We start from the raw sequence: 27,401 nt of genomic DNA on the forward strand, positions 1-27,401 counted from the left end.
AAGTATCTTCTAGTAACCAATCAGAGCACAATTTGTATTCCCTAAATTGCTCTTGCAAAATAAAAGCTGGCATCTGATTGGTTGCTTTAGGTAACAAGGGCTATTTTACTGTTAGTTTTCATTAATAAGACCTCATGGCTTGTCAGTGTTTGCGTGTACCCCACATTTCTACTATAATAAGACACATTACTAGAATATATTCTAGATTGCTTTAATACATTAGGCAGAAACATTACAAGTAAAAAGTAATGCAATAATAAGAGAACATTTACAGTAGAAACAATTTTAAGGACTCAAATAAATTATTCTATTCAGCTAAATATTACAATTCCTCTAATAGTGAATCAGAAACATTTTACTGAATTTCAAGGAATCTGTAAATCTCCACGATGGCCACGACACAGAAGTGCTCCAGTGTTGGTAATCTGGTGCCGCGTGCCAAACGCCGTTCAGATTTGCCAATCCGCAGGCGTTAAACCACCAGCCTGCACCATATTGGTCACTGCAGCTCCTATACTTTATGTCACTACTACCACATAATGGGTGACACTTGTCATGGTAATTATCCCAAGTGCTGAAATAGCTGCCATGCTGGTTGCTCCCGGGAATGTCTGGAAATCCAAGGAAAGCATCACCTACAATGGAAAATAGAGAAAATGTTCTACGTCTTTCTTTAACAATTTTTTTTATGGTTTTGCACTTTTTATGGATTTGTTCTGAATCCGCTCACCTGCTGTACCCGAATAATTTGCTGCTGACAATTTATAGAATTTGTTAGCCTCTCCTATGCTAAAGGATCTGTATTCTGCGTAGGCTTCATTCCCATCAAAGTCCCCCAGACTGATGTGCAGTTTGCAGCGTCTTTGTGTCTGGTGGGTCAGGGCATACATGTTCTTGAGTCCAAGCCAATGTTCACCTTTAAGAAGAAAAAAAGTCAATTACATAGAGGAAAGAAATTGTAAACAGTAGTGATACAATAAGTAACTGGCAACAGCAGAAAATCTCCACTAAAGGGCTGTTTCTAGTAAAAGATCAACTTTTTCCACTTATAAAAAAATAAATTTTATGCCCATAAATAATCCTAAATACAAAATTGATGAAACCCTTTTGTCTCTGCATGAAAACCCTTTAAGTGATTCCCATATAGTTGTTAACGTTTTCCTCCATTCTGATGCCCACTTTACCTTGAAGTCTTCCGAATCCGTTCTCATACTCTATCCATGTTGCATAAAAGTCTAAATGATCTTCTCCATTGTGGTTTTGGATAAGAGTCCAGCCGCCACTTCCAGACATTTCACAGTAAACCTAAACGGGGAGAATAAAGATCATAAATGTAAATCTTAGAATAATGAATCAAAAATGACATTTCAAATTATTTCTACCTTAACGATACATAGAAAATTGTACGTTTACTGAAGATTTCTAAGTTTGTGGCCCATTGACGGTCACCATTTTACCATACTCCAAGGTGGGGTCTAACTCTAGGATGGAAAATTTCCAAATTTGTCCCCCAACCATGTTCTTAGACTAAGAGCCGGAGGAGCATGCACTCCACTCCATAGAAAACCAGGCCATTATGCTGAATGAGTACAAGAAGCTGTTTACAGAGGATCTGTCACCAGGTCAAAAGGGCCAAATTTTTCTCCTATTTTATTCCAATTTTACGCCGAGTATTCAGCTTTTTGTTTAAAAAAAAATCTGCCAAACATATCCAGAGATTTGGTCTTTTTATTTAGTGGTAATTTTTAGGGTCTTTACCAAGGGGACAAAGCTTCATAAATAGACGCCCCAGGGGATCCATGCCCACACCTGCTCGCTGCTTACAATCTACAAGGAAATAGTGGGACACAATAGGTGAGAAGTGCTTGTTATTTCAGGTCCAGCCATTATAATGAATAGGGATGTTCATATAAAGCTGCATGATCCGGTCATCAGCCCGTATGTTCAAGTGCAATAATCAAGTGCAGTTATCATGTGCATGGAGGGTGTGGAGACAGATGAATAGGAGGGAGCAGATTCTGAATAATATTTAGAAGGAGGGAAGGGGGGAGAGTTGGGTTACAGAGTTCAGGTGATAGATTTGTCTAAAGAGATGGGTTTTTAAAGCACGCTTAAAAACGTGGGGGCTAGGAATCAGTCAGATCATCTGGGGTAGTGCATTCCAGAGAACTGGTGCAGCATGAGACAAGTCTTGGAGATGGAGGTGCACTAAAGAAATTTGCTCTTATCTCTTGATCAATAATGTGGATTAAATCTAAAAAAAATCATGAATAGTATGGGGGCAGAGGGATTAAAAAAAGAACAAAAGCACAAAAGATGCCTACTTTTGACATGGTGACAGATCCTCTTAAAAATGCTCTATTTCATCTCTATGTAGAAAGACGATGAAAACTACTCCTGTCGTCCAGACCAAAATGGTCATTTTGGACACCTTTGCTCATAGCAATTGGGGCGGGATCCAAAGGTCTGTAGTAGATTGTAAATGAAAATAATGTCATTTTGGGCTCATCCCTTAAAAAAAAAATTTTTAGAAAAAATTTAAATTAAAATAATAATGAAAATAAAAATATCATTGGATATAGGCGCTGAAATTTTAAGAGTAAAAGTCCTTCTCATTTTAACCTTGAAAAAACAGCCAGGATTATTTTTACCGTCTCACCTGAAAACCAAATTGGGCATTTCTCGGTTTGATCATGTATATTCCACTGGTAGCGGTATGATTCCTTTCCCATATATTAGAGCAGTCATATCCTACCGAAAGTAAGAAATGAAATACAATGTGTTAAAAAAGAGACAAATTATCAACTTATGAAAATACAATAACTGATGTCAATTCATTATATTCTATATACTGTATATATATATTTTTACAATCTCTACACTTGAAAACTAAATTTAAAAAATTTGTAGATTTTGACTATCTTACCTTGAGCCACTGGAGACTGAGGCTGAAAGCAAAAAAAACATTATTATTATTTAAAACATTTTAGAAGCATCACTTACTGTATATAAAAAATATAATTAAAAAATGTATGTTTTTGAATTCACCCAACAGGATAAGACTTGGTTTTAGTGGATTCCCGCAAATCTTTTTGAGGTGATTGCGTTCTTTTAGTCTATTTGCACTACTCTAGTGCCCTAACATTTCACCTATTACAGGACATTTGATACCACCATGAATCATCAGCATCCAATGAAAGTGAGAAGAGCAACAGTGCTCATGATTGACTATTGCTGCCCAATAATACGGGGCTCTTCAGCGACCCAGTTCTCAGGATCATAACGGCCATGTCGGTCGGAGCCCAACGATTGAAGAGCTGTTCCCTATCCTATGAAAATACCTCTTTAAGCATTGCCTCTTCATATATACATGTATATTCATACTACTGATGTATTTTCCTTTGTCCCATTTATAAACCAGTTTTTTAACTAATTTGCTATAATAAAACTTTTCAATTAAAGAGTTATAGCATTTTTATTTACTAAATCTAAAGGATTTAATTTTCTTAAATTCTATATTTCTTAAAAATTACAATTCATTAAATCTTTAAAAAAAAATTAAAATAAAATTGCTTTCAATTTCCTATGATATTTCAAAAAAATCAAGGTACTCACCTGTGATACAGTTAGGAGGCAATAATTGCTTACTAAAAAGAGACACATGAATATGTTTATGGCCGCCATGGTTCTATTCCTAAAAAAGGTAAAAATGCAAGTTAATTTGAATAATGATAAAAATTCTCAAAATATAAGGCACATCAGATTTTTTAGAAATTAGACAATTTGTAAAAAGTGTAACATGCATTACTTAATAGAGAGTTTAGTAAGAAAGACAATTCTACTTGCAATTCTAACTCAAAGAAGCCAAAGTCCAGATCACCTACGACTGAGCCGAGTACAATGAACTTCTCATCACTTCCGTCCCTTTTTATAGCCCAAAGTAGAAGGTGGAGTCAAAAACTTGCCAATCCGGTGGCAGAAACTTCATTATCGCTCTTATTTATCACACAATTAGGACATTAACATTTTAGTTTCTCACTTCTGTAGGCTTTGATATCTCAGTGAATTTAAGGTTTCATTTTGTTTCTAAATGTTATTTTATTTTTATTATATCTAAAAAATAACTAATCTAAAAAGAGTTTGATAATTACAAATTAAAATATACAATGTATATAATATAGGTTTAACCCCTTCTGGATGTGGCCAGTTTTAGTTTTTTCCTCCCCATCTTCCCAGACCCATAACTTTTTAATTTTCCCGTCCACATAGCCATATGACGGCTTGTCTTTTGCAGGACGAGTTGTAATTTTGAATAACACATTGATTTTACCACATAATGTACTGGAAAACGGGAAAAAAATGTAAGTGCTGTGAAATTGTGAAAAAAACACAATTCTGACATAGTTTTCAGGAAATAGTTTTAACGACGTACATTGTCTGTTAAAAATGATCAAGATATATGATTCTACTCATAGGTACAATTACAGTGATACCAAACATGCCCAGGTTTTTCAATATTTTAGTGGTAAAAAAAAAAAAAAGAAGTATGCAGAAAAAAATATGGGGGGGGGGGGTTGGGGTGTTGTGTCGTCATTTTCCGAGACCCATAAAGTTTTTATTTCTCAGTCAATGGAGCAATGTGATGGCTTATTTTTTTGCAGGGTGAGATTAAGTTTTTATTGATACCATTTTGGGATAGATTTGACATTTTGATCGCCTGTTACAGCATTTTTTCGAATATTGCAGCTTCATAAAAAACTTAATTTTGGCGTTCTTTAATTTTTTCTGTTTACAGTGTTTACCAATCGGGTTAATTATTTTTATATTTTGATAGATCGGACTTTTTTGGATGTGGCGATACCACATACAGTACAGACCAAAAGTTTGGACACACCTTCTTATTTAAAGATTTTTCTGTATTTTCATAACTATGAAAATCGTACATTCACACTGAAGGCATCAAAACTATGAATTAACACATCTGGAATTATATACTTAATAAAAAAGTGTGAAACAACTGAAAATATGTCTTATATCCTAGGTTCTTCAAAGTAGCCACCTTTTGCTTTGATGACTGCTTTGCACATTCTTGCCATTCTCTTGATGAGCTTCAAGAGGTAGTCACTGGAAATGGTTTTCCAACAATCTTGAAGGAGTTCCCAGAGATGCTTAGCACTTGTTGGCCCTTTTGCCTTCACTGTGCGGTCCAGCTCACCCCAAACCATCTCGATTGGGTTCAGGTCTGGTGACTGTGGAGGCCCGGTCATCTGGCGTAGCACCCCATCACTCTCCTACTTGGTCAAATAGCCCTTACACAGCCTGGAGGTGTGTTTGGGGTCATTGTCCTGTTGAAAAATAAATGATGGTCCAACTAAACGCAAACCGGATGGAATAGCATGCTGCTGCAAGATGCTGTGGTAGCCATACTGGTTCAGTATGCCTTCAGTCTTGAATAAATCCCCAACAGTGTCACCAGCAAAGCACCCCCACACCATCACACCTCCTCCTCCATGCTTCACGGTGGGAACCAGGCATGTAGAGTCCATCCGTTCACCTTTTCTGCGTCGCACAAAGACACGGTGGTTGGAACCAAAGATCTCAAATTTGGACTCATCAGACCAAAGCACAGATTTCTACTGGTCTAATGTCCATTCCTTGTGTTCTTTAGCCCAAACAAGTCTCTTCTGCTTGTTGCCTGTCCTTAGCAGTGGTTTCCTAGCAGCTATTTTACCATAAAGGCCTGCTGCACAAAGTCTCCTCTTAACAGTTGTTGTAGAGATGTGTCTGCTGCTAGAACTCTGTGTGGCATTGACCTGGCCTCTAATCTGAGCTGCTGTTAACCTGTGATTTCTGAGGCTGGTGACTCGGATAAACTTATCCTCAGAAGCAGAGGTGACTCTTGGTCTTCCTTTCCTGGGGCGGTCCTCATGTGAGCCAGTTTCTTTGTAGCGCTTGATGGTTTTTGCAACTGCACTTGGGGACACTTTCAAAGTTTGCCCAATTTTTCGGACTGACTGACCTTCATTTCTTAAAGTAATGATGGCCACTCGTTTTTCTTTACTTAGCTGCTTTTTTCTTGCTATAATACAAATTCTAACAGTCTATTCAGTAGGACTATCAGCTGTGTATCCACCAGACTTCTGCACAACACAACTGATGGTCCCAACCCCATTTATAAAACAAGAAATCCCATTTATTAAACCTGACAGGGCACACCTGTGAAGTGAAAACCTTTTCCGGTGACTACCTCTTGAAGCTCATCAAGATAATGCCGAGAGTGTGCAATGCAGTCATGAAAGCAAAAGGTGGCTACTTTGAAGAACCTAGAATATAAGACATATTTTCAGTTGTTTCACAACTTTTTTGTTACGTATATAATTCCACATGTGTTTATTCATAGTTTTGATGCCTTCAGTGTGAATGTACAATTTTCATAGTCAAGAAAATACAGAAAAATCTTTAAATGAGAAGGTGTGTCCAAACTTTTGGTCTGTACTGTATGTGTATTTCTTTTTTAAATGTTTTATTATCTTTATTTTATTGGGTAAAAGTTGTTGATTTGAACTTTTTTTTTTAGATTTTTTAAAATGTATTTTTTTACTTTTCACTGTACTTGTTAGAGCCCTTAAGGGGACTTACACCTGCGATTGTCGGATCGCTTGTGCCATTTACAGCGATACCTCAGGTTGGGTTTCAAGGGCGTTCTGTAATGACAAGCACGGTGGTCTTCAACAGACCCTCAGCTGCCTTTTTCTTTCCAACTTTTTGTCAGCCCTCTACTGTTCAGTAAAATGGTGACCGCAACTGGACAACATTTTGCTGAATTCACATGTAGATAATTGCAAAATATCTGTATTCTCCGGCATGCATATTTTCACAAAATTTGAGTACAATTAAATTTTACAAGAATAAATTCTCTCACCTCTTGTGACATGTTTGAAATTTATTCAACAAATAATTTAATAACAAAAAAATTGAGGACACTTGCCAAATTGACTCATTGTGAAGCAGCTCAAGTTGCATTTCGAGGATTATACTTTTTCTGCAGGCAGGAGGGTGCCGGCATAGCAGGTGTAACCATGAGATCAGGAGTGAGGAAACAGCTCCAACCTGGTGCACAACTTGAATAGGTGCAGGGGTTGCAATTGCACCCAGGCCCTGGAACCTAGAGGGTATAAAAATGTCCCTTCGGGCCACATGAAAAGACCATTACTATTAAAGGCTTGCAATAGCTGGAGGCCCCGTTGGTGTTTTTCCATTGGGGCACATGACTTTCAGGTTACGCCACTGGCTCCAACAATGGAGACCATTGCAGAAGAAACTCTGATCTGCAAGGATCAGGACTCATACCTTTTATACGCAGAAAGTGCAGTGTCCATTTCTGACTCCAGTGCTTTTTGGCCATATTTGAGTGAGCCCCTACTGCCATTAAAAAAGCAATTTATTATGCGCTGAGGTCTCCTGTTGCCAAAGCATAATGAGCCAATGTGTCAGGAAGTCAATAAAAACAACAAAAAAATCATACTGAACTAGCCCTTCACCAGTCCCTATCGGCACAGCTCAGTGCCAGCCCCCAGCTACCTTCTTAAGGCACCCACTCTGGAAGTTTTGTCTTCACACTACCCAAGTGCTTTCGGCAGCGGCTTAGCCTTGATGTATGATATGTCAGAACGTGCGCTGAAGTCAAGCTGCCACCAGAAGCGCAGGAAAAAAGGAAAGCAGAGACTGTTGTTAAAATGGTTTTTAACTCCCATCTAATTTATTTAGCATTTTTTTACATTGTCTTTAGTTCTCCAAAAGTTCAATGTTGAGTGTCTAAAACTCCCAAGAACATCTAAATGAAAACATTTTTCTTGTGGATAATAACAGCCCGTCTAGTCTTGTTTTGTGTCCGAAAAAATAAACTTGAAAGTTGAATGAAAGACAATGAGCCTTTCATAATGGGATGAAACTAAAGCAAACACAACACACAATGCAGACTGGAAAAACAACTGTGTGGAATATTCACTGCACATTCTCAACTTTCACCTGGAAAATCTTGATTTAAAAAGTTGTGCATTTAACAAGAGAACATCATACATTACTTATCAAACTATACAATCCATATACCCATTTTGGTTTTTGGTAGAACAAGTTTTTTTTTTTGTTTTGTTTTAAGTCAAATATAAATAAAAATGGTATAACTGAAAACGTCATCTTGTCCCGCAAAAAAAAAAGCTGCCATACAGCTCCATCAGTAGAAAAATAAAAAACACATACATCTCAGAATTAAGCGATCCAATAATAATTCTACTTTCTATAAAATTTTATTGTGTAAAAGTGAAAAAACATTAAAAAAATATATATGAATGTGGTATCGCTGTAATCATACTGACACAAAGAATAAAGCCACATGGCAAATTTCTGTTTTTTAAAAATGTCAACTCGTCCCACAAAAAATAAGCCCTCATATGACTCTGTCGGCAGAAATATGGAAAAATGATAGCTCTCAAAATATAGTGATGCGAAAATTTTTTTTTTTGCAAAAAAGGTGTCTTTTAGTGTGTGACAGCAGCCAAACAGAAAAACCCGATATAAATCTGGTATCACTGTAATCGCACCGACCCGAGGAATAAAGTCGTCTAATCACTTATAACGCACGAGGAACGACGTAAAAAATAAACTCTAGGTTTAGGGTTGTGCTAGGGTTAGGGTTCTGCTAGTGTTAGGGTTGGGTTAGGGTTGTGTTAGAGTTGTGTTAGGGTAAGGGTTGTGCTAGGGTTTGGATTGTGCTAGGGTTAGGGTTGTGCTAGGGTTAGGGATGTGATAGGGTTAGGGTTGTGCTAGGGTTAGGGTTGTGCTAGGGCTATGTTTGTATTACAGTTGGGGTTAGGATTGTGCTAGAGTGGGTTGTATTAGGGTTGGGGTTAGGGTTGTGTTGATGTTGGGATTTTTTCAAAGGAAAAAAAAAATTGTCAGCAAATGACGACAATATGGCAACTAGTGTTGAGCGCAAGTGCTCGCTACTTGAGTTTGCATCGGGTGCTCGGTTATGCACCGAGTATCAGGGGTGCTCGAGTGACATGCTCGAGTCTCCGCCCCATATGCTTTGTGGCTGTTATACAGCCAAAAAGCATGCGGGGATTGCCTGCCATGTTATTTTGGGTGTCTACCAACTGTGAAACATGCAGGGCGGGGACTCGAGCATGTCACTCGATCACCTGCGATACTTGGTGAATACCCGAGTACCCGCCGCAAACTCAAGTAGCGAGCACTTGCGCTCAAAACTAATGATAACTTATTCAAAATGACGACCTATTGCAAATTCTGTGTCGTACCTCTGGGTTCAAAATGTTCACCATACCCTTTGATAAAATCCTTGAGGGGTCTAGTTTCCAAAATGGGGTCACTTGGGGGGGGGGGGTTCCACTGTTTCGGTGCATCAGGGGCTCTCCAAACACAACATGGCGTCGGCTCTCGATTCCAACCAATTTTGCATTCAAAAAGTCGCACAGTGCTCCTTCCATTCTGAACATTGCCATGCGCCCAAACTGTGTTTTTTCCCCACATATGGGGTTTTGGCATACTCAGGAGAAATTGCACAACAAACTGCATTGTGCAATTTCTCTTGTTACTGTGACGCCCGTGGCAGCAGCAGATGGTACTACGCCCCACAGGCAGAGCAGGGCCTCAGGGCAGAGGAGACAGGAGGATGGGAATTGTAGTGGGAGCTGTGGTGCGGTGTCGTGCGGTGCCGCATTGCAATAAGAAACCGGAGGCCATAGGGCTATTCTTCCAAGCTTTACTCACGGTAGAATGTACAGCTGCAAGGCTTCTCCCTGCTGCTCACGGCACGCTGCGGCCACCAGGATCGGGGGTCGACAACCTCCGAGTAGTTCAGGTGCTTTGGTCAGGACCCCGCACCAGAGTGTTCCTAGACTTTTCCCACTAGGTCCTCTCCTGTCCGTGTGTGGTACGTGTACTAAGGCCAGGTCTCCCTCTGGACTATGCACAGAACAAGGGTACAGGTGGCAACTCCGCTCCGTCCGTTACCCGGTGGGATCCACTGAGCCTCCGGGCTTCTCCGACTAAGACTTAAAGTGACAGAGTCAGATAACGGTGGCCGGTACCCCTTTTGCAGCAGGAGTCCCTCTGGCTAGGCCAGAATAGTGAGGACAGGTGGTGTATACCGCTCCGTCTGCATCCCCCTGGGATCCTTTTGCCTGCGGAGCTTTACTTCTCCGCTCCGCTCCAGGCCTTCTTGGGTAGGGACCTTGACTGGGTAGAGACAGCCGTTAACTCTAGCCCGCTCATCGCCTCAAGGCCAGAGCACTAGGACCGTGTCCCCATCAACAGCAGGTTCACACAGAAAGCCACGTTCAGTGATGAAGATCACAATTAAAGACCATAAGCCCAAGATGGCTGTTTATTAAATATGAATTTTTGTTGTGTAACCTAAATGTGCGTCCTCCACCCTCACCTACTACCAGGTCCCCCTATCTTTTGGTTCCCCCCATCTCCTCTTATCCCGGCTGGGGCAGTACCCTGGTGCCTATAAGCCCCCCTCAGGTGGGAGAGGTGTAGTGTTGGATGCAGAGGTGGGGTCCTGACCGTTACACCATCCTTACCTTGAAGAAGAGATACCACACCTCATTAAAGAGATGCAGTACCCCTGTGGCGATCGAACCCTCAGGGGCGCCACATTCCCCCCTGGAGAAACACAGCACGTCCGCGGGCTGCAATGAGAGCAAAACCTGGTACAGACTTTTTATATTTTTGGCGTAACAATTCAACAATCTTCCCATTATGCGAGGCACTTTTTCTTAAACGATGCAAACTTTAAATAGTACAAAAATATACACAAGTATAAAAACATCACAGAGACATAATGCATATAGACAGACTAATTAAAGTGCAGTATGAAAGAGTCAGTTTCAGAAGCAAGAGGGACCTGTCCCAAACCCTCAACGTAGGCCCTGGGGTGGCTGCAGGGCATGAAGATCCCGAGTTGGACATCCAGGAGAGCCACGCCAGACAGGTTTTTCTTCTGAGGTCTGAGGTAGAAGTAAAGCGGTTTCGTATAAAACCAATAGGGAGCACCTAAATAGATGCAAACTATTTACAAGAAGTAAAAGAGTCTGTCTACTGCCAGTCCGCAGGGACAATTGTCCCTTTAAACCGGGAGAAAAACATTATCAAAACATAAACAGTTTAACTGAAAAGGTTACAGCCGCCGGGGCCCTTACTCCATAGGTCCCCACCGGGGAAAAGGTTCATTCCTCCCAATGGAGGCTGACCGGTCCTCCACTGTCGAGCACAAGGTGGCGTCACTCCTGGACACTTTGTGCACATCCAGGGCGTACCACCCCCGCACCCCGTGGTGGCGGGTGTACGAAACAAAGTCACCTGGGAAGAAATTCCCGCCAGGGTGTCCCTTCTTTAGTCGCGGCTCGACGTCCCGCCGGCTGACAAAGACGTCGTGCTCAAACTGGGAACTCCTAATGTAGCCCCATCCCGCCTCCTGGTGGAAGCGGACAATCTACCCTTCCTCCGGGGGGCTTGGACAGGCTGCCTCCTCCTGGCGGGCCTTGGATTTTGCGGCCTTGGTGCGCACTTAATGGCGCTCTCAGCGAACCTTCCTCTGCCGTTGCTCCCGGTCAAGCTGGAGGATTTGCTGCCTACACAGTTCGCTCCTCCTCCGTGCTTCAGCCCGTGTCTCCCGGGGGAAGCCCATCAGGTCCCCCCCCTGGTTGTCCCAGGTCAACTCCTCAGCCGCCGGCAAGGTGACTGGAGGTGCGGGTAGCGGTGACAGCAGGGGTTGCTGCAGGTCCTCGGGGAGTGCGGACCAGTCCGGGTTGGGGTCGGTGGATTCCATAGCAGGCACAGGTTCCTCCAAGACGGGAGACGGGAGGCAATGCAGACCTCCGGCGATGGCGGAGGCTTCCAGCTCTGGGGCAAAGACTTGCTCCCAAGTTACCACGCCAGGTAGCAGGTACTCCGTCATCAGATCCAGGAGGGGCACGGTGGGCTCAGCAGCCGGGACGGGGGTATCACTCTTACCTGATCCTGGGCTGCACGCATCTTCCGTTGCTTCTTCCGCCTGAGTTGCTGCTCCTTGGCGGCGGGCCCGGATCCTCTGCAGCATCTCTCTCCGCCACGCGGCAGACGCCGCATGCTGGGCCTCAGCTACCCATCGGGCAAGCTCCGGGGTTTCCCTACGAAGGAATTCTGCTTCCCCCGGGGTCAGGATCATGCCTCCCTCCTCTCCGACGGGAGTAGGACCTGGGCCGGGTTCGGAAGGCTCCGGTAGACTTACCTCAGCAGCGTCAATGACTGCTCCTGAGTATGGTGAGTCTTGGACTGTTATGGCCGCACCTAGTGGTTTTCCTCGTTCCCTCCTCTTTTCGGGGTGGCTCCAGGGCGGTAGGCTGACAGGCCCCACTCCGGACATTTAAGTGGAAAACGACAGTCTGAGGTATAAAGGCGCGCAGTACCCGGTAGCAATGGGCAATCCTCTTCCGTTGCTGCGGGCACGCAATCCTGCCGACTACGCCAAGTTGTGTGACGCCCGGGTGGAGGAGAGAGAGAGATGGATGATAATAATGCATCCGAGTCGGTGGGACTAGGGGACGCCTCTCCTTCCCCTCCCCCACTCGCTAGCCCACCCTGAGAGTTGGGGTACTCGGAAGCCGGGCCACTGTGCAGGGTGGATGTAGTCGCGGGCTAGGCCCGGTCCTTGCCCAGGGTTGTCACATTAAAAAGTTAAGGGCTAGGAGGGACGGTGACAGTGATTCGAGTGGTGTTAAAGACTACGCCATCTGTGGTTTCTGGTGATCCTCCACCAATGCTGCGTTCAGTCCTCTGAGGCGGGATGTAGTAGCAGCAGCAGATGGTACTACTCCCCACAGGCGGAACAGGGCCTCAGGGCAGAGGAGACAGGAAGATGGGAATTGTAGTGGGAGCTGTGGTGCGGTGTCGTGCGGTGCCGCGTTGCAATAAGAAACCGGAGGCCATAGGGCTATTCTTCCAAGCTTTACTCACGGTAGAATGTACAGCCGCAAGGCTTCTCCCTGCTCCTCACGGCGCGCTGCGGCCACCAGGACCAGGGGTCGACAACCTCCGAGTAGTTCAGGTGCTTTGGTCAGGACCCCGCACCAGAGTGTTCCTAGACTTTTCCCACTAGGTCCTCTCCTGTCCGTGTGTGGTACGTGTACAAAGGCTGGGTCTCCCTCTGGACTATGCACAGAACAAGGGTACAGGTGGCAACTCCGCTCCGTCCGTTACCCGGTGGGATCCACTGAGCCTCCGGGCTTCTCCGACTAAGACTTAAAGTGACAGAGTCAGATATCGGTGGCCGGTACCCCTTTTGCAGCAGGAGTCCCTCTGGCTAGGCCAGAATAGTGAGAACAGGTGGCGTATACTGCTCCGTCTGCATCCCCCTGGGATCCTTTTGCCTGCGGAGCTTTACTCCTCCGCTCCACTCCAGGCCATCTTGGGTAGGGACCTTGACCGGGTAGAGACAGCCATTAACTATAGCCCGCTACTCGCCTCAAAGCCAGAGCACGAGGACCGTGTCCCCAACAACTGCAGGTTCACACAGAAAGCCACGTTCAGTGATGAAGATCACAATCAAAGACCATAATCCCAAGATGGCTGTTTATTAAATATGAATTTTTGTTATGTAACCTAAATGTGCATCCTCCACCCTCACCTACTACCAGGTTCCCCGTATCTTTTGGTTCCCCCCCATCTCCTCTTATCCCGGCTGGGGCAGCACCCTGGTGCCTATAAGCCCCCCTCAGGTGGGAGAGGTGTAGTGTTGATTGCAGAGGTGGGGTCCTGACAGTTACACCATCCTTACCTCGAAGGAGAGATACCACACCTCATTAAAGAGATGCAGTACCCCTGTGGCGATCGAACCCTCAGGGGCGCCACATTGCCATTATGAAAATGCAAAAACATTTTTTGGGGAAAAATATGAAAATTTTATTTTTACTGCTGAATGTTATAAACTTCTGTGAAGCACCTGGGGTTCAAGGTGCTCACTATACATCTAGATAAGTTCCCTGAGGGGTCTAGTTTCCAATACAGTGTCACTGTTCAGGCACATCAGAGGCTCCCCAAACGCAACATGGCATCCGCTAATTATTCAAGCAAATTTTACATTCAAAAAGTCAAATGGCGCTCCTTCCCTTGCGAACCCTGCCGTGCCCCCAAACAGTGGTTTTCTCCCACATATGGGGTATCGGCTTACTCAGGAGAAATTGCACAACAAATTTGGGGTCCATTTTTTCCTGTTACCATTGCAAAAATAAAAAAAATTTGGTCTAAAATAACATTTTTGTGAAAAAAAATAAATGTTCATTTTTTTCTTCCACATTCCAAAAATTCCTGTGAAGCACCTGAAGGGTTAATAAACTTCTTGAATGTGGTTTTGAGCACCGTGAGGGATGCAGTTTTTAGAATAGTGTCACATTTGGGTATTTTCTATCATGAAGGTCCCTCAAAGTCACTTCAAATGCGATGTGGTCCCTAAAAAATGGTTCTGTAAATTTTGTTGGAAAAATGAGAAATTGCTGGTCAACTTTTAAGCCTTATAACTTCCTAAGCAAAAAAATTTGGTTCCAAAATTGTGCTGTTGTAAAGTAGACATGTGGGAAATGTTATGTATTAACTATTTTTGTGACATATCTCTCTGATTTAAGGGCATAAAAATTAAAATTTTGAAAACTGCTAAATTTTTTTGCCAAATTTCTGATTTTTTCACAAATAAACGCAAGTCATAGCGAACATTTTTTACCACTATCATGAAGTACAATATGTCACGAAAAAACAATCTCAGAATCAATGGGATCCTTTGAAGCGTTCCAGAGTTATTACCTCATAAAGTGACAGTGGTCAGAATTGTAAAAATTGGCCCTGTCATTAACGTGCAAACCAACTTCGGGGGTAAAGGGATTAAAAAGCAAAAATATCTGCTAGAGACACGTTATTAAACAAGCAGTTTGGATACCCATTGCCATGTTTTTTGAGCACACTTACTTTGACATTACTAAGGCTGCATTTGTTGTGGGGACAGCAGCTGCAGCAGTGACTGCAAGGCCAACCCCCTGATGACATCTCGTTTGACAGTCCCCAGTGCATGATGGGAGAATCAAACAAAACATCATCAGATGGGAAAAAGAAAAAAAAACATAGTAGAAACTTTTTAACTGAAGCTTTTCAGAAAAGCAAATTTTTTATATTAATTAGATTATCATATTAAATTCCGTTAGGTTTTGGACAACCTCATTAATTTATTTTCAATGTAACATTTTTATAATGTTTTTCACAGTTGAAAGTTATATTTTTTATTATGCAATTTTTTATTCACTAAGATAATGTCACTAGTTTCTCCAATGTTCCTCTCAGCTTAGTATTCTTCCATGCCTAAAACTACCCAAAACTATAAAATCTGAAAGTTTCTGTTTTGGACAATGGCATCCCGTTTTGTTTTGTCTCTGACACCACAAACTGGAAAAGCTGAACCTTTGAAAGCAACACAAAACTAAAACCAACACAATATACCAAACAAACTGGAAAAGCCATTATGCAGAATATTCAGGGCACATCTTAAACCTCATTTCCTATGGAAAATCTTGATTTCCTAATTTGGTTATTTAACAGGAGACTTTTGCCCACAACAGTGACCATAACGTAAATCACCAAAACACCCATATTGTTTTTGGCAGAATTTTTGTTTTACCCTCAGAATATTGAAATGGTTAAATCTATATTTATGACAGTTGAAATTATTACAATGATATGAAAAAAAAGTAATTGCTCCCTTCCCAGATGTCACCTGTTAGTGCTTAAGGGTTCCCGTACACATTAGAAAAATTTCACTCAAAAATTCTTGGTATTTGCCATTCTTCAAGATGGGCAGACAATTCATTAGTATGCATACACTTGCCATTTGAGATACCATCACCACCAATACTGTTCACAAAGTTTATGGTGGAAGTAGTGGTGTCTTTGAAACTTCCGGTTAATGCAATCATTCCTTATCGAGATTTACTTTTGTTCTAACAGCAAATTTTTCCATTTCCCTAAAAAAAAAGATATTAGAAGGACTGAATCATTTCCTCAAAATATAAGATTGATCCTAAACTTAAAAATATCTGCTTCCTTCCCACAGAAAAGAGAGAAACGAATCTCTAGTAGGGAGAAAAGATGTTCTTTCCACCAGAAAATCCATGTTCATCCTCCTACATTCTGTATTCCATCAGTAACTTGGAATCCTTTCTACTTGAATTCTTTAAAACTCAAGTTCATCAACTTGGAACAAATTATTATTCCATATCTAGTGAACGAATCCTTAAATTACTGAATAAAACCAATTAACCTAAGCAGAGGTGTTTTTGGAATCCTGATCCAGAAGTGCTGTTGACCCTGGACGTAAGTGCCTGTGGATGGGGAGAAAAGTTTTTGGACATTCTTCTTCAAGGTCAATGTCCATTATCTGCAAGAACTCACTCTTCAAGTTATAATGAAAAAAAACAACCAGTGAAGTACTCAAAAAACTATAAGTTCATCTAAAATGTCAAATCAGCAACAGTAGCATGTCTAAGCACCAAGTAGGAGATCAAACCATAGGAAGACACAGCTATAGGACCTGCCAGGCCAAATGTTTTATTTGGCTGAACATCCTATTCTGTGTCTATCAGTGAATCACTTGAAGGGAAGAGGAAATAGAGAAACTCATTGTCAAAGATCAACATATTTTCTAGACAAAATCCAAAGAAGGGCAACCACAAGTCTTCAATCTGAAAACTGGTAGACCTTCCAACTCTTAGACAATCCCTGATATTTTAGAGTCAGCAGACAACATCACTCAAGGTAGCAATTTCTGTTCCACTATCTTACCATAGCGCAACCATTGTTACGTTGATGGACTATGTTTTGATTCCTGATCTGTTCCTGGCCCCTTGGCCTAATTACTTGGGATGACCACTCTTATGTTCCTTGCCACTTCTTTCTTTCTGAAACTATCAAGGGGATGTGCAACCTTGAAAAAATTGTTACTCAAACCACCTTAAAAATTAGTATTGTTTCCTAAGCCTCCAATTTTGCCAGCACCAATGATTTAAAGACATTTTTCAAATCTTCCACTTGCATATCTGCATTCTACTAAATTTCACTCAGACTTCTGCATGTTCAGCTTGTTTTTACTTGACTTGTAGTGTTTCTAGAAATGTAAGCTCTGTCTGATCTGATTTTCCAATGACTGCTACACCAAAATGTTTACTTATCATATGTTGCAGAATTGATAAAAAAACAGTCAAGTTTATCACACTAGCACCATCAATTTTTTCTCCTAAAGTCTTCATCACTCAGGTCACTCACATGCCCTCACAATCACATTTTGAAGAAACGTTGGAGGAAATTTCAGAAACTATGTGAAAAAGATGCTACAATTTTTATACGCCACCAATTATTGGTTGCAATATCAGACGCATTCAACACACAACTTTAAAAGTGTATTTTAATTTCATGAATTCATGGCATATTCACAGGATAGTCCATACATTTATGAAGGTCCTGAATGTATTTATCATCTCCATTCATTAGTAAAAATACTCTGAAAATGTTTGAGCGCGCAATTATTGCTCTGCAAAAGTGTCAAAATTCTAACTGGGCAGTTCGCTTCAATTTGGCCAGGAAAATTGATTTCCATAGAATTCATGCAATGTGAATCAAATGTGCAAAAGTCCTTGAAGTGATAATATGTCCTCCACTGAGCCCTATTCTCAAGATAATCAAGTCTGCTTGGGATCACATTAAGAGACAGAAGGATCTGCACAAGCCTCATACACAGAAGATTTATGGCTGGTTCTCCATGATGTTTGGAACAACCTCCCTGCAGAGTTACTTCCAAAACCGTGTGTACAAGTGACCGAGAATAAGTGCTGAGGCAGCTATGCCCAGATGCTACCAAGGTTCTTCTTAAGGATGCTTTAACATAAATGTAAATGTTAGGTTATGTTCATATCGCATTTCAGCCTAGGGTCAGTGGATCCATCAGGGCTTTATGTCTGAATAAGGAGACTCGGGCATGTGCACTGATGGTGCCATTGACTATAATGATGCAGACAGAGTCACAGTGTTGGACATAATTTTTGGATGTATGCGCCTGTCTGAAAAAGGCTCCAAGACTCAGTTGACCACATCTTGGAGGTGGCCTTCAATAGGTATATATGACCACAAATTATGTCAAGCAGAGCGCACAGTGACTCTGTCTGCATCATTACAGTCAATGGCCTCATGAGTGTATTCGCCCAAATCCCATTTTCTATAACTTCAAACATAACGTCACACAAAGCCACTGACAGTAGGCTTGATGTAAACATAACCTTACCTGTCATTATACATGTGGTGTCCTGGTGATCGACAACCAACATGAACCGATAGGACAGTTGAAACCGCAGAAGAAGGGAGAACTCTAGAGGCCATGTACAACATATTATTATGTGCCGCATATGGTCATGTTATAGGTACATCCATTACCCTTTTACATAAGCTTTACATTTAGGAGATTCACGGGCTGCAAGCCTATGCACTTAGTTTCATGTCTGGCTAATTTAAGATGGAGGCTCAAAGCAGAATACTTATCCGATTCTGTGCCAGCCAAAAAGGAGGGAAATGAACAGTTCTAAAGGAGAATACTTTGGGCCTTATATACCAAAGTATCTTCTAGTAACCAATCAGAGCACAATTTGTATTCCCTAAATTGCTCTTGCAAAATAAAAGCTGGCATCTGATTGGTTGCTTTAGGTAACAAGGGCTATTTTACTGTTAGTTTTCATTAATAAGACCTCATGGCTTGTCAGTGTTTGCGTGTACCCCACATTTCTACTATAATAAGACACATTACTAGAATATATTCTAGATAGCTTTAATACATTAGGCAGAAATATTACAAGTAAAAAGTAATGCAATAATACGAGAACATTTACAGTAGAAATGATTTTAAGGACTCAAATAAATTATTCTATTCAGCTAAATATTACAATTCCTCTAATAGTGAATCAGAAACATTTTACTGAATTTCAAGGAATCTGTAAATCTCCACGATGGCCACGACACAGAAGTGCTCCAGTGTTGGTAATCTGGTGCCGCGTGCCAAACGCCGTTCAGATTTGCCAATCCGCAGGCGTTAAACCACCAGCCTGCACCATATTGGTCACTGCAGCTCCTATACTTTATGTCACTGCTACCACATAATGGGTGACACTTGTCATGGTAATTATCCCAAGTGCTGAAATAGCTGCCATGCTGGTTGCTCCCGGGAATGTCTGGAAATCCAAGGAAAGCATCTCCTACAATGGAAAATAGAGAAAATGTTCTACGTCTTTCTTTAACAATTTTTTTATGGTTTTGACACTTTTTATGGATTTGTTCTGGATCCGCTCACCTGCTGTACCCGAATAATTTGCTGCTGACAATTCATAGAATTTGTTAGCCTCTCCTATGCTAAAGGATCTGTATTCTGCGTAGGCTTCATTCCCATCAAAGTCCCCCAGGCTGATGTGCAGTTTGCAGGGTCTTTGTGTCTGATGGGTCAGGGCATACATGTTCTTGAGTCCAAGCCAATGTTCACCTTTAAGAAGAAAAAAAGTCAATTACATAGAGGAAAGAAATTGTAAACAGTAGTGATACAATAAGTAACCGGCAACAGCAGAAAATCTCCACTAAAGGGCTGTTTCTAGTAAAAGATCAACTTTTTCCACTTATAAAAAAATAAATTTTATTCCCATAAATAATCCTAAATACAAAATTCATGAAACCCTTTTGTCTCTCCATGAAAACCCTTTAAGTGATTCCCATATAGTTGTTAACGTTTTCCTCCATTCTGATGCCCACTTTACCTTGAAGTCTTCCGAATCCGTTCTCATACTCTATCCATGTTGCATAAAAGTCTAAATGATCTTCTCCATTGTGGTTTTGGATAAGAGTCCAGCCGCCACTTCCAGACATTTCACAGTAAACCTAAACGGGGAGAATAAAGATCATAAATGTAAATCTTAGAATAATGAATCAAAAATGACATTTCAAATTATTTCTACCTTAACGATACATAGAAAATTGTACGTTTACTGAAGATTTCTAAGTTTGTGGCCCATTGACGGTCACCATTTTACCATACTCCAAGGTGGGGTCTAACTCTAGGATGGAAAATTTCCAAATTTGTCCCCCAACCATGTTCTTAGACTAAGAGCCGGAGGAGCATGCACTCCACTCCATAGAAAACCAGGCCATTATGCTGAATGAGTACAAGAAGCTGTTTACAGAGGATCTGTCACCAGGTCAAAAGGGCCAAATTTTTCTCCTATTTTATTCCAATTTTACGCCGAGTATTCAGCTTTTTGTTTAAAAAAAAATCTGCCAAACATATCCAGAGATTTGGTCTTTTTATTTAGTGGTAATTTTTAGGGTCTTTACCAAGGGGACAAAGCTTCATAAATAGACGCCCCAGGGGATCCATGCCCACACCTGCTCGCTGCTTACAATCTACAAGGAAATAGTGGGACACAATAGGTGAGAAGTGCTTGTTATTTCAGGTCCAGCCATTATAATGAATAGGGATGTTCATATAAAGCTGCATGATCCGGTCATCAGCCCGTATGTTCAAGTGCAATAATCAAGTGCAGTTATCATGTGCATGGAGGGTGTGGAGACAGATGAATAGGAGGGAGCAGATTCTGAATAATATTTAGAAGGAGGGAAGGGGGGAGAGTTGGGTTACAGAGTTCAGGTGATAGATTTGTCTAAAGAGATGGGTTTTTAAAGCACGCTTAAAAACGTGGGGGCTAGGAATCAGTCAGATCATCTGGGGTAGTGCATTCCAGAGAACTGGTGCAGCATGAGACAAGTCTTGGAGATGGAGGTGCACTAAAGAAATTTGCTCTTATCTCTTGATCAATAATGTGGATTAAATATAAAAAAAATCATGAATAGTATGGGGGCAGAGGGATTAAAAAAAGAACAAAAGCACAAAAGCTGCCTACTTTTGACATGGTGACAGATCCTCTTAAAAATGCTCTATTTCATCTCTATGTAGAAAGACGATGAAAACTACTCCTGTCGTCCAGACCAAAATGGTCATTTTGGACACCTTTGCTCATAGCAATTGGGGCGGGATCCAAAGGTCTGTAGTAGATTTTAAATGAAAATAATGTCATTTTGGGCTCATCCCTTAAAAAAAAAATTTTTAGAAAAAATTTAAATTAAAATAATAATGAAAATAAAAATATCATTGGATATAGGCGCTGAAATTTTAAGAGTAAAAGTCCTTCTCATTTTAACCTTGAAAAAACAGCCAGGATTATTTTTACCGTCTCACCTGAAAACCAAATTGGGCATTTCTCGGTTTGATCATGTATATTCCACTGGTAGCGGTATGATTCCTTTCCCATATATTAGAGCAGTCATATCCTACCGAAAGTAAGAAATGAAATACAATGTGTTAAAAAAGAGACAAATTATCAACTTATGAAAATACAATAACTGATGTCAATTCATTATATTCTATATACTCTATATATATTTTTACAATCTCTACACTTGAAAACTAAATTTAAAAAATTTGTAGATTTTGACTATCTTACCTTGAGCCACTGGAGACTGAGCCTGAAAGCAAAAAAAACATTATTATTATTTAAAACATTTTAGAAGCATCACTTACTGTATATAAAACATATAATTAAAAAATGTATGTTTTTGAATTCACCCAACAGGATAAGACTTGGTTTTAGTGGATTCCCGCAAATCTTTTTGAGGTGATTGCGTTCTTTTAGTCTATTTGCACTACTCTAGTGCCCTAACATTTCACCTATTACAGGACATTTGATACCACCATGAATCATCAGCATCCAATGAAAGTGAGAGGAGCAACAGTGCTCATGATTGACTATTGCTGCCCAATAATACGGGGCTCTTCAGCGACCCAGTTCTCAGGATCATAACGGCCATGTCGGTCGGAGCCCAACGATTGAAGAGCTGTTCCCTATCCTATGAAAATACCTCTTTAAGCATTGCCTCTTCATATATACATGTATATTCATACTACTGATGTATTTTCCTTTGTCCCATTTATAAACCAGTTTTTTAACTAATTTGCTATAATAAAACTTTTCAATTAAAGAGTTATAGCATTTTTATTTACTAAATCTAAAGGATTTAATTTTCTTAAATTCTATATTTCTTAAAAATTACAATTCATTAAATCTTTAAAAAAAAATTAAAATAAAATTGCTTTCAATTTCCTATGATATTTCAAAAAAATCAAGGTACTCACCTGTGATACAGTTAGGAGGCAATAATTGCTTACTAAAAAGAGACACATGAATATGTTTATGGCCGCCATGGTTCTATTCCTAAAAAAGGTAAAAATGCAAGTTAATTTGAATAATGATAAAAATTCTCAAAATATAAGGCACATCAGATTTTTTAGAAATTAGACAATTTGTAAAACGTGTAACATGCATTACTTAATAGAGAGTTTAGTAAGAAAGACAATTCTTCTTGCAATTCTAACTCAAAGAAGCCAAAGTCCAGATCACCTACAACTGAGCCGAGTACAATGAACTTCTCATCACTTCCGTCCCTTTTTATAGCCCAAAGTAGAAGGTGGAGTCAAAAACTTGCAAATCCGGTGGCAGAAACTTCATTATCGCTCTTATTTATCACACAATTAGGACATTAACATTTTAGTTTCTCACTTCTGTAGGCTTTGATATCTCAGTGAATTTAAGGTTTCATTTTGTTTCTAAATGTTATTTTATTTTTATTATATCTAAAAAATAACTAATCTAAAAAGAGTTTGATAATTACAAATTAAAATATACAATGTATATAATATAGGTTTAACCCCTTCTGGATGTGGCCAGTTTTAGTTTTTTCCTCCCCATCTTCCCAGACCCATAACTTTTTTATTTTCCCGTCCACATAGCCATATGACGGCTTGTCTTTTGCAGGACGAGTTGTAATTTTGAATAACACATTGATTTTACCACATAATGTACTGGAAAACGGGAAAAAAATGTAAGTGCTGTGAAATTGTGAAAAAAACACAATTCTGACATAGTTTTCAGGAAATAGTTTTAACGACGTACATTGTCTGTTAAAAATGATCAAGATATATGATTCTACTCATAGGTACAATTACAGTGATACCAAACATGCCCAGGTTTTTCAATATTTTAGTGGTAAAAAAAAAAAGTATGCAGAAAAAAATATGGGGGGGGGGGGGTTGGGGTGTTGTGTCGTCATTTTCCGAGACCCATAAAGTTTTTATTTCTCAGTCAATGGAGCAATGTGATGGCTTATTTTTTTGCAGGGTGAGATTAAGTTTTTATTGATACCATTTTGGGATAGATTTGACATTTTGATCGCCTGTTACAGCATTTTTTTCGAATATTGCAGCTTCATAAAAAACTGAATTTTGGCGTTCTTTAATTTTTTCTGTTTACAGTGTTTACCAATCGGGTTAATTATTTTTATATTTTGATAGATCGGACTTTTTTGGATGTGGCGATACCACATACAGTACAGACCAAAAGTTTGGACACACCTTCTCATTTAAAGATTTTTCTGTATTTTCATAACTATGAAAATTGTACATTCACACTGAAGGCATCAAAACTATGAATTAACACATGTAGAATTATATACTTAATAAAAAAGTGTGAAACAACTGAAAATATGTCTTATTTCCTAGGTTCTTCAAAGTAGCCACCTTTTGCTTTGATGACTCCTTTGCACATTCTTGGCATTCTCTTGATGAGCTTCAAGAGGTAGTCACTGGAAATGGTCTTCCAACAATCTTGAAGGAGTTCCCAGAGATTCTTAGCACTTGTTGGCCCTTTTGCCTTCACTGTGCGGTCCAGCTCACCCCAAACCATCTCGATTGGGTTCAGGTCTGGTGACTGTGGAGGCCCGGTCATCTGGCGTAGCACCCCATCACTCTCCTACTTGGTCAAATAGCCCTTACACAGCCTGGAGGTGTGTTTGGGGTCATTGTCGTGTTGAAAAATAAATGATGGTCCAACTAAACGCAAACCGGATGGAATAGCATGCCGCTGCAAGATGCTGTGGTAGCCACACTGGTTCAGTATGCCTTCAGTCTTGAATAAATCCCCAACAGTGTCACCAGCAAAGCACCCCCACACCATCACACCTCCTCCTCCATGATTCACGGTGGGAACCAGGCATGTAGAGTCCATCCGTTCACCTTTTCTGCGTCGCACAAAGACACGGTGGTTGGAACCAAAGATCTCAAATTTGGACTCATCAGACCAAAGCACAGATTTCTACTGGTCTAATGTCCATTCCTTGTGTTCTTTAGCCCAAACAAGTCTCTTCTGCTTGTTGCCTGTCCTTAGCAGTGGTTTCCTAGCAGCTATTTTACCATAAAGGCCTGCTGCACAAAGTCTCCTCTTAACAGTTGTTGTAGAGATGTGTCTGCTGCTAGAACTCTGTGTGGCATTGACCTGGTCTCTAATCTGAGCTGCTGTTAACCTGTGATTTCTGAGGCTGGTGACTCGGATAAACTTATCCTCAGAAGCAGAGGTGACTCTTGGTCTTCCTTTCCTGGGGCGGTCCTCATGTGAGCCAGTTTCTTTGTAGCGCTTGATGGTTTTTGCAACTGCACTTGGGGACACTTTCAAAGTTTGCCCAATTTTTCGGACTGACTGACCTTCATTTCTTAAAGTAATGATGGCCACTCGTTTTTCTTTACTTAGCTGCTTTTTTCTTGCAATAATACAAATTCTAACAGTCTATTCAGTAGGACTATCAGCTGTGTATCCACCTGACTTCTGCACAACACAACTGATGGTCCCAACCCCATTTATAAAACAAGAAATCCCACTTATTAAACCTGACAGGGCACACCTGTGAAGTGAAAACCTTTTCCGGTGACTACCTCTTGAAGCTCATCAAGATAATGCCAAGAGTGTGCAATGCAGTCATCAAAGCAAAAGGTGGCTACTTTGAAGAACCTAGAATATAAGACATATTTTCAGGTGTTTCACACTTTTTTTGTTACGTATATAATTCCACATGTGTCTATTCATAGTTTTGATGCCTTCAGTGTGAATGTACAATTTTCATAGTCAAGAACATACAGAAAAATCTTTAAATGAGAAGGTGTGTCCAAACTTTTGGTCTGTACTGTATGTGTATTTCTTTTTTAAATGTTTTATTATCTTTATTTTATTGGGTAAAAGTTGTTGATTTGAACTTTTTTTTTTAGATTTTTTAAAATGTATTTTTTTACTTTTCACTGTACTTGTTAGAGCCCTTAAGGGGACTTACACCTGTGATTGTCGGATCGCTTGTGCCATTTACAGCGATACCACAGGTTGGGTTTCAAGGGCGTTCTGTAATGACAAGCACGGTGGTCTTCAACAGACCCTCAGCTGCCTTTTTCTTTCCAACTTTTTGTCAGCCCTCTACTGTTCAGTAAAATGGTGACCGCAACTGGACAACATTTTGCTGAATTCACATGTAGATAATTGCAAAAAATCTGTATTCTCCGGCATGCATATTTTCACAAAATTTGAGTACAATTAAATTTTACAAGAATAAATTCTCTCACCTCTTGTGACATGTTTGAAATTTATTCAACAAATAATTTAATAACAAAAAAATTGAGGACACTTGCCAAATTGACTCATTGTGAAGCAGCTCAAGTTGCATTTCGAGGATTATACTTTTTCTGCAGGCAGGAGGGTGCCGGCATAGCAGGTGTAACCATGAGATCAGGAGTGAGGAAACAGCTCCAACCTGGTGCACAACTAGAATAGGTGCAGGGGTTGCAATTGCACCCAGGCCCTGGAACCTAGAGGGTCTAAAAATGTCCCTTCGGGCCACATGAAAAGACCATTACTATTAAAGGCTTGCAATAGCTGGAGGCCCCGTTGGTGTTTTTCCATTGGGGCACATGACTTTCAGGTTACGCCACTGGCTCCAACAATGGAGACCATTGCAGAAGAAACTCTGATCTGCAAGGATCAGGACTCATACCTTTTATACGCAGAAAGTGCAGTGTCCATTTCTGACTCCAGTGCTTTTTGGCCATATTTGAGTGAGCCCCTACTGCCATTAAAAAAGCAATTTATTATGCGCTGAGGTCTCCTGTTGCCAAAGCATAATGAGCCAATGTGTCAGGAAGTCAATAAAAACAACAAAAAAATCATACTGAACTAGCCCTTCACCAGTCCCTATCGGCACAGCTCAGTGCCAGCCCCCAGCTACCTTCTTAAGGCACCCACTCTGGAAGTTTTGTCTTCACACTACCCAAGTGCTTTCGGCGGCGGCTTAGCCTTGATGTATGATATGTCAGAACGTGCGCCGAAGTCAAGCTGCCACCAGAAGCGCAGGAAAAAAGGAAAGCAGAGACTGTTGTTAAAATGGTTTTTAACTCCCATCTAATTTATTGAGCATTTTTTTACATTGTCTTTAGTTCTCCAAAAGTTCAATGCTGAGTGTCTAAAACTCCCAAGAACATCTAAATGAAAACATTTTTCTTGTGGATAATAACAGCCCGTCTAGTCTTGTTTTGTGTCCGAAAAAATAAACTTGAAAGTTGAATGAAAGACAATGAGCCTTTCATAATGGGATGAAACTTAAGCAAACACAACACACAATGCAGACTGGAAAAACGACTGTGTGGAATATTCACTGCACATTCTCAACTTTCACCTGGAAAATCTTGATTTAAAAAGTTGTGCATTTAACAAGAGAACATCATACATTACCCATTTTGGTTTTTGGTAGAACAAGTTTTTTTTTTTTTTTTTGTTTTAAGTCAAATATAAATAAAAATGGTATAACTGAAAACGTCATCTTGTCCCGTAAAAAAAAAAAGCTGCCATACAGCTCCATCAGTAGAAAAATAAAAAACGTATACATCTCAGAATTAATCGATCCAAAAATAATTCAACTTTCTATAAAATTTTATTGTGCAAAAGTGACAAAACATTAAAAAAAATATATGAATGTGGGATCGCTGTAATCATACTGACACAAAGAATAAAGCTGCCTTATCACCTTTACCACATGGTAAATTTCTGTTTTTTAAAAATGTCAACTCGTCCCACAAAAAATAAGCCCTCATATGACTCTGTCGGCAGAAATATGGAAAAATGATAGCTCTCAAAATATAGTGCTGCGAAAAAATTTTTTTTTGCAAAAAAGGTGTCTTTTAGTGTGTGACAGCAGCCAAACAGAAAAACCCGATATAAATCTGGTATCACTGTAATCGCACCGACCCGAGGAATAAAGTCGTCTAATCACTTATAACGCACGAGGAACGACGTAAAAAATAAACTCTAGGTTTAGGGTTGTGCTAGGGTTAGGGTTCTGCTAGTGTTAGGGTT

At 40.5% G+C, this 27,401-nt stretch overlaps 2 protein-coding genes across 2 annotated transcripts; both read right to left on the reverse strand.

Annotated features, from left to right (window-relative positions):
• Positions 1 to 333: 333 nt before the first annotated feature.
• On the reverse strand, positions 334 to 12,232 carry LOC141155408 (fibrinogen-like protein 1). The gene is made up of 7 exons (XM_073642275.1): positions 11,902 to 12,232; positions 3,616 to 3,647; positions 2,927 to 2,948; positions 2,660 to 2,751; positions 1,185 to 1,305; positions 731 to 916; positions 334 to 635 (listed from the first exon to the last, which is right to left on the reverse strand). Exons 1-7 carry the CDS (start codon positions 12,230 to 12,232, stop codon positions 334 to 336), a joined length of 1,086 nt encoding a protein of 361 aa, XP_073498376.1.
• Positions 12,233 to 19,035: 6,803 nt separating this feature from the next.
• Positions 19,036 to 22,384, reverse strand: LOC141155409 (fibrinogen-like protein 1). The gene is made up of 6 exons (XM_073642276.1): positions 22,316 to 22,384; positions 21,627 to 21,648; positions 21,362 to 21,453; positions 19,887 to 20,007; positions 19,433 to 19,618; positions 19,036 to 19,337 (listed from the first exon to the last, which is right to left on the reverse strand). Exons 1-6 carry the CDS (start codon positions 22,382 to 22,384, stop codon positions 19,036 to 19,038), a joined length of 792 nt encoding a protein of 263 aa, XP_073498377.1.
• Between the last annotated feature and the right edge of the window lie 5,017 nt (positions 22,385 to 27,401).

The sequence above is a fragment of the Phyllobates terribilis genome, unplaced genomic scaffold (assembly GCF_046119375.1).
Source record: "Phyllobates terribilis strain yellow unplaced genomic scaffold, ASM4611937v1 Scaffold_7__3_contigs__length_470593459, whole genome shotgun sequence".
NCBI classification, from domain to species: domain Eukaryota; kingdom Metazoa; phylum Chordata; class Amphibia; order Anura; family Dendrobatidae; genus Phyllobates; species Phyllobates terribilis.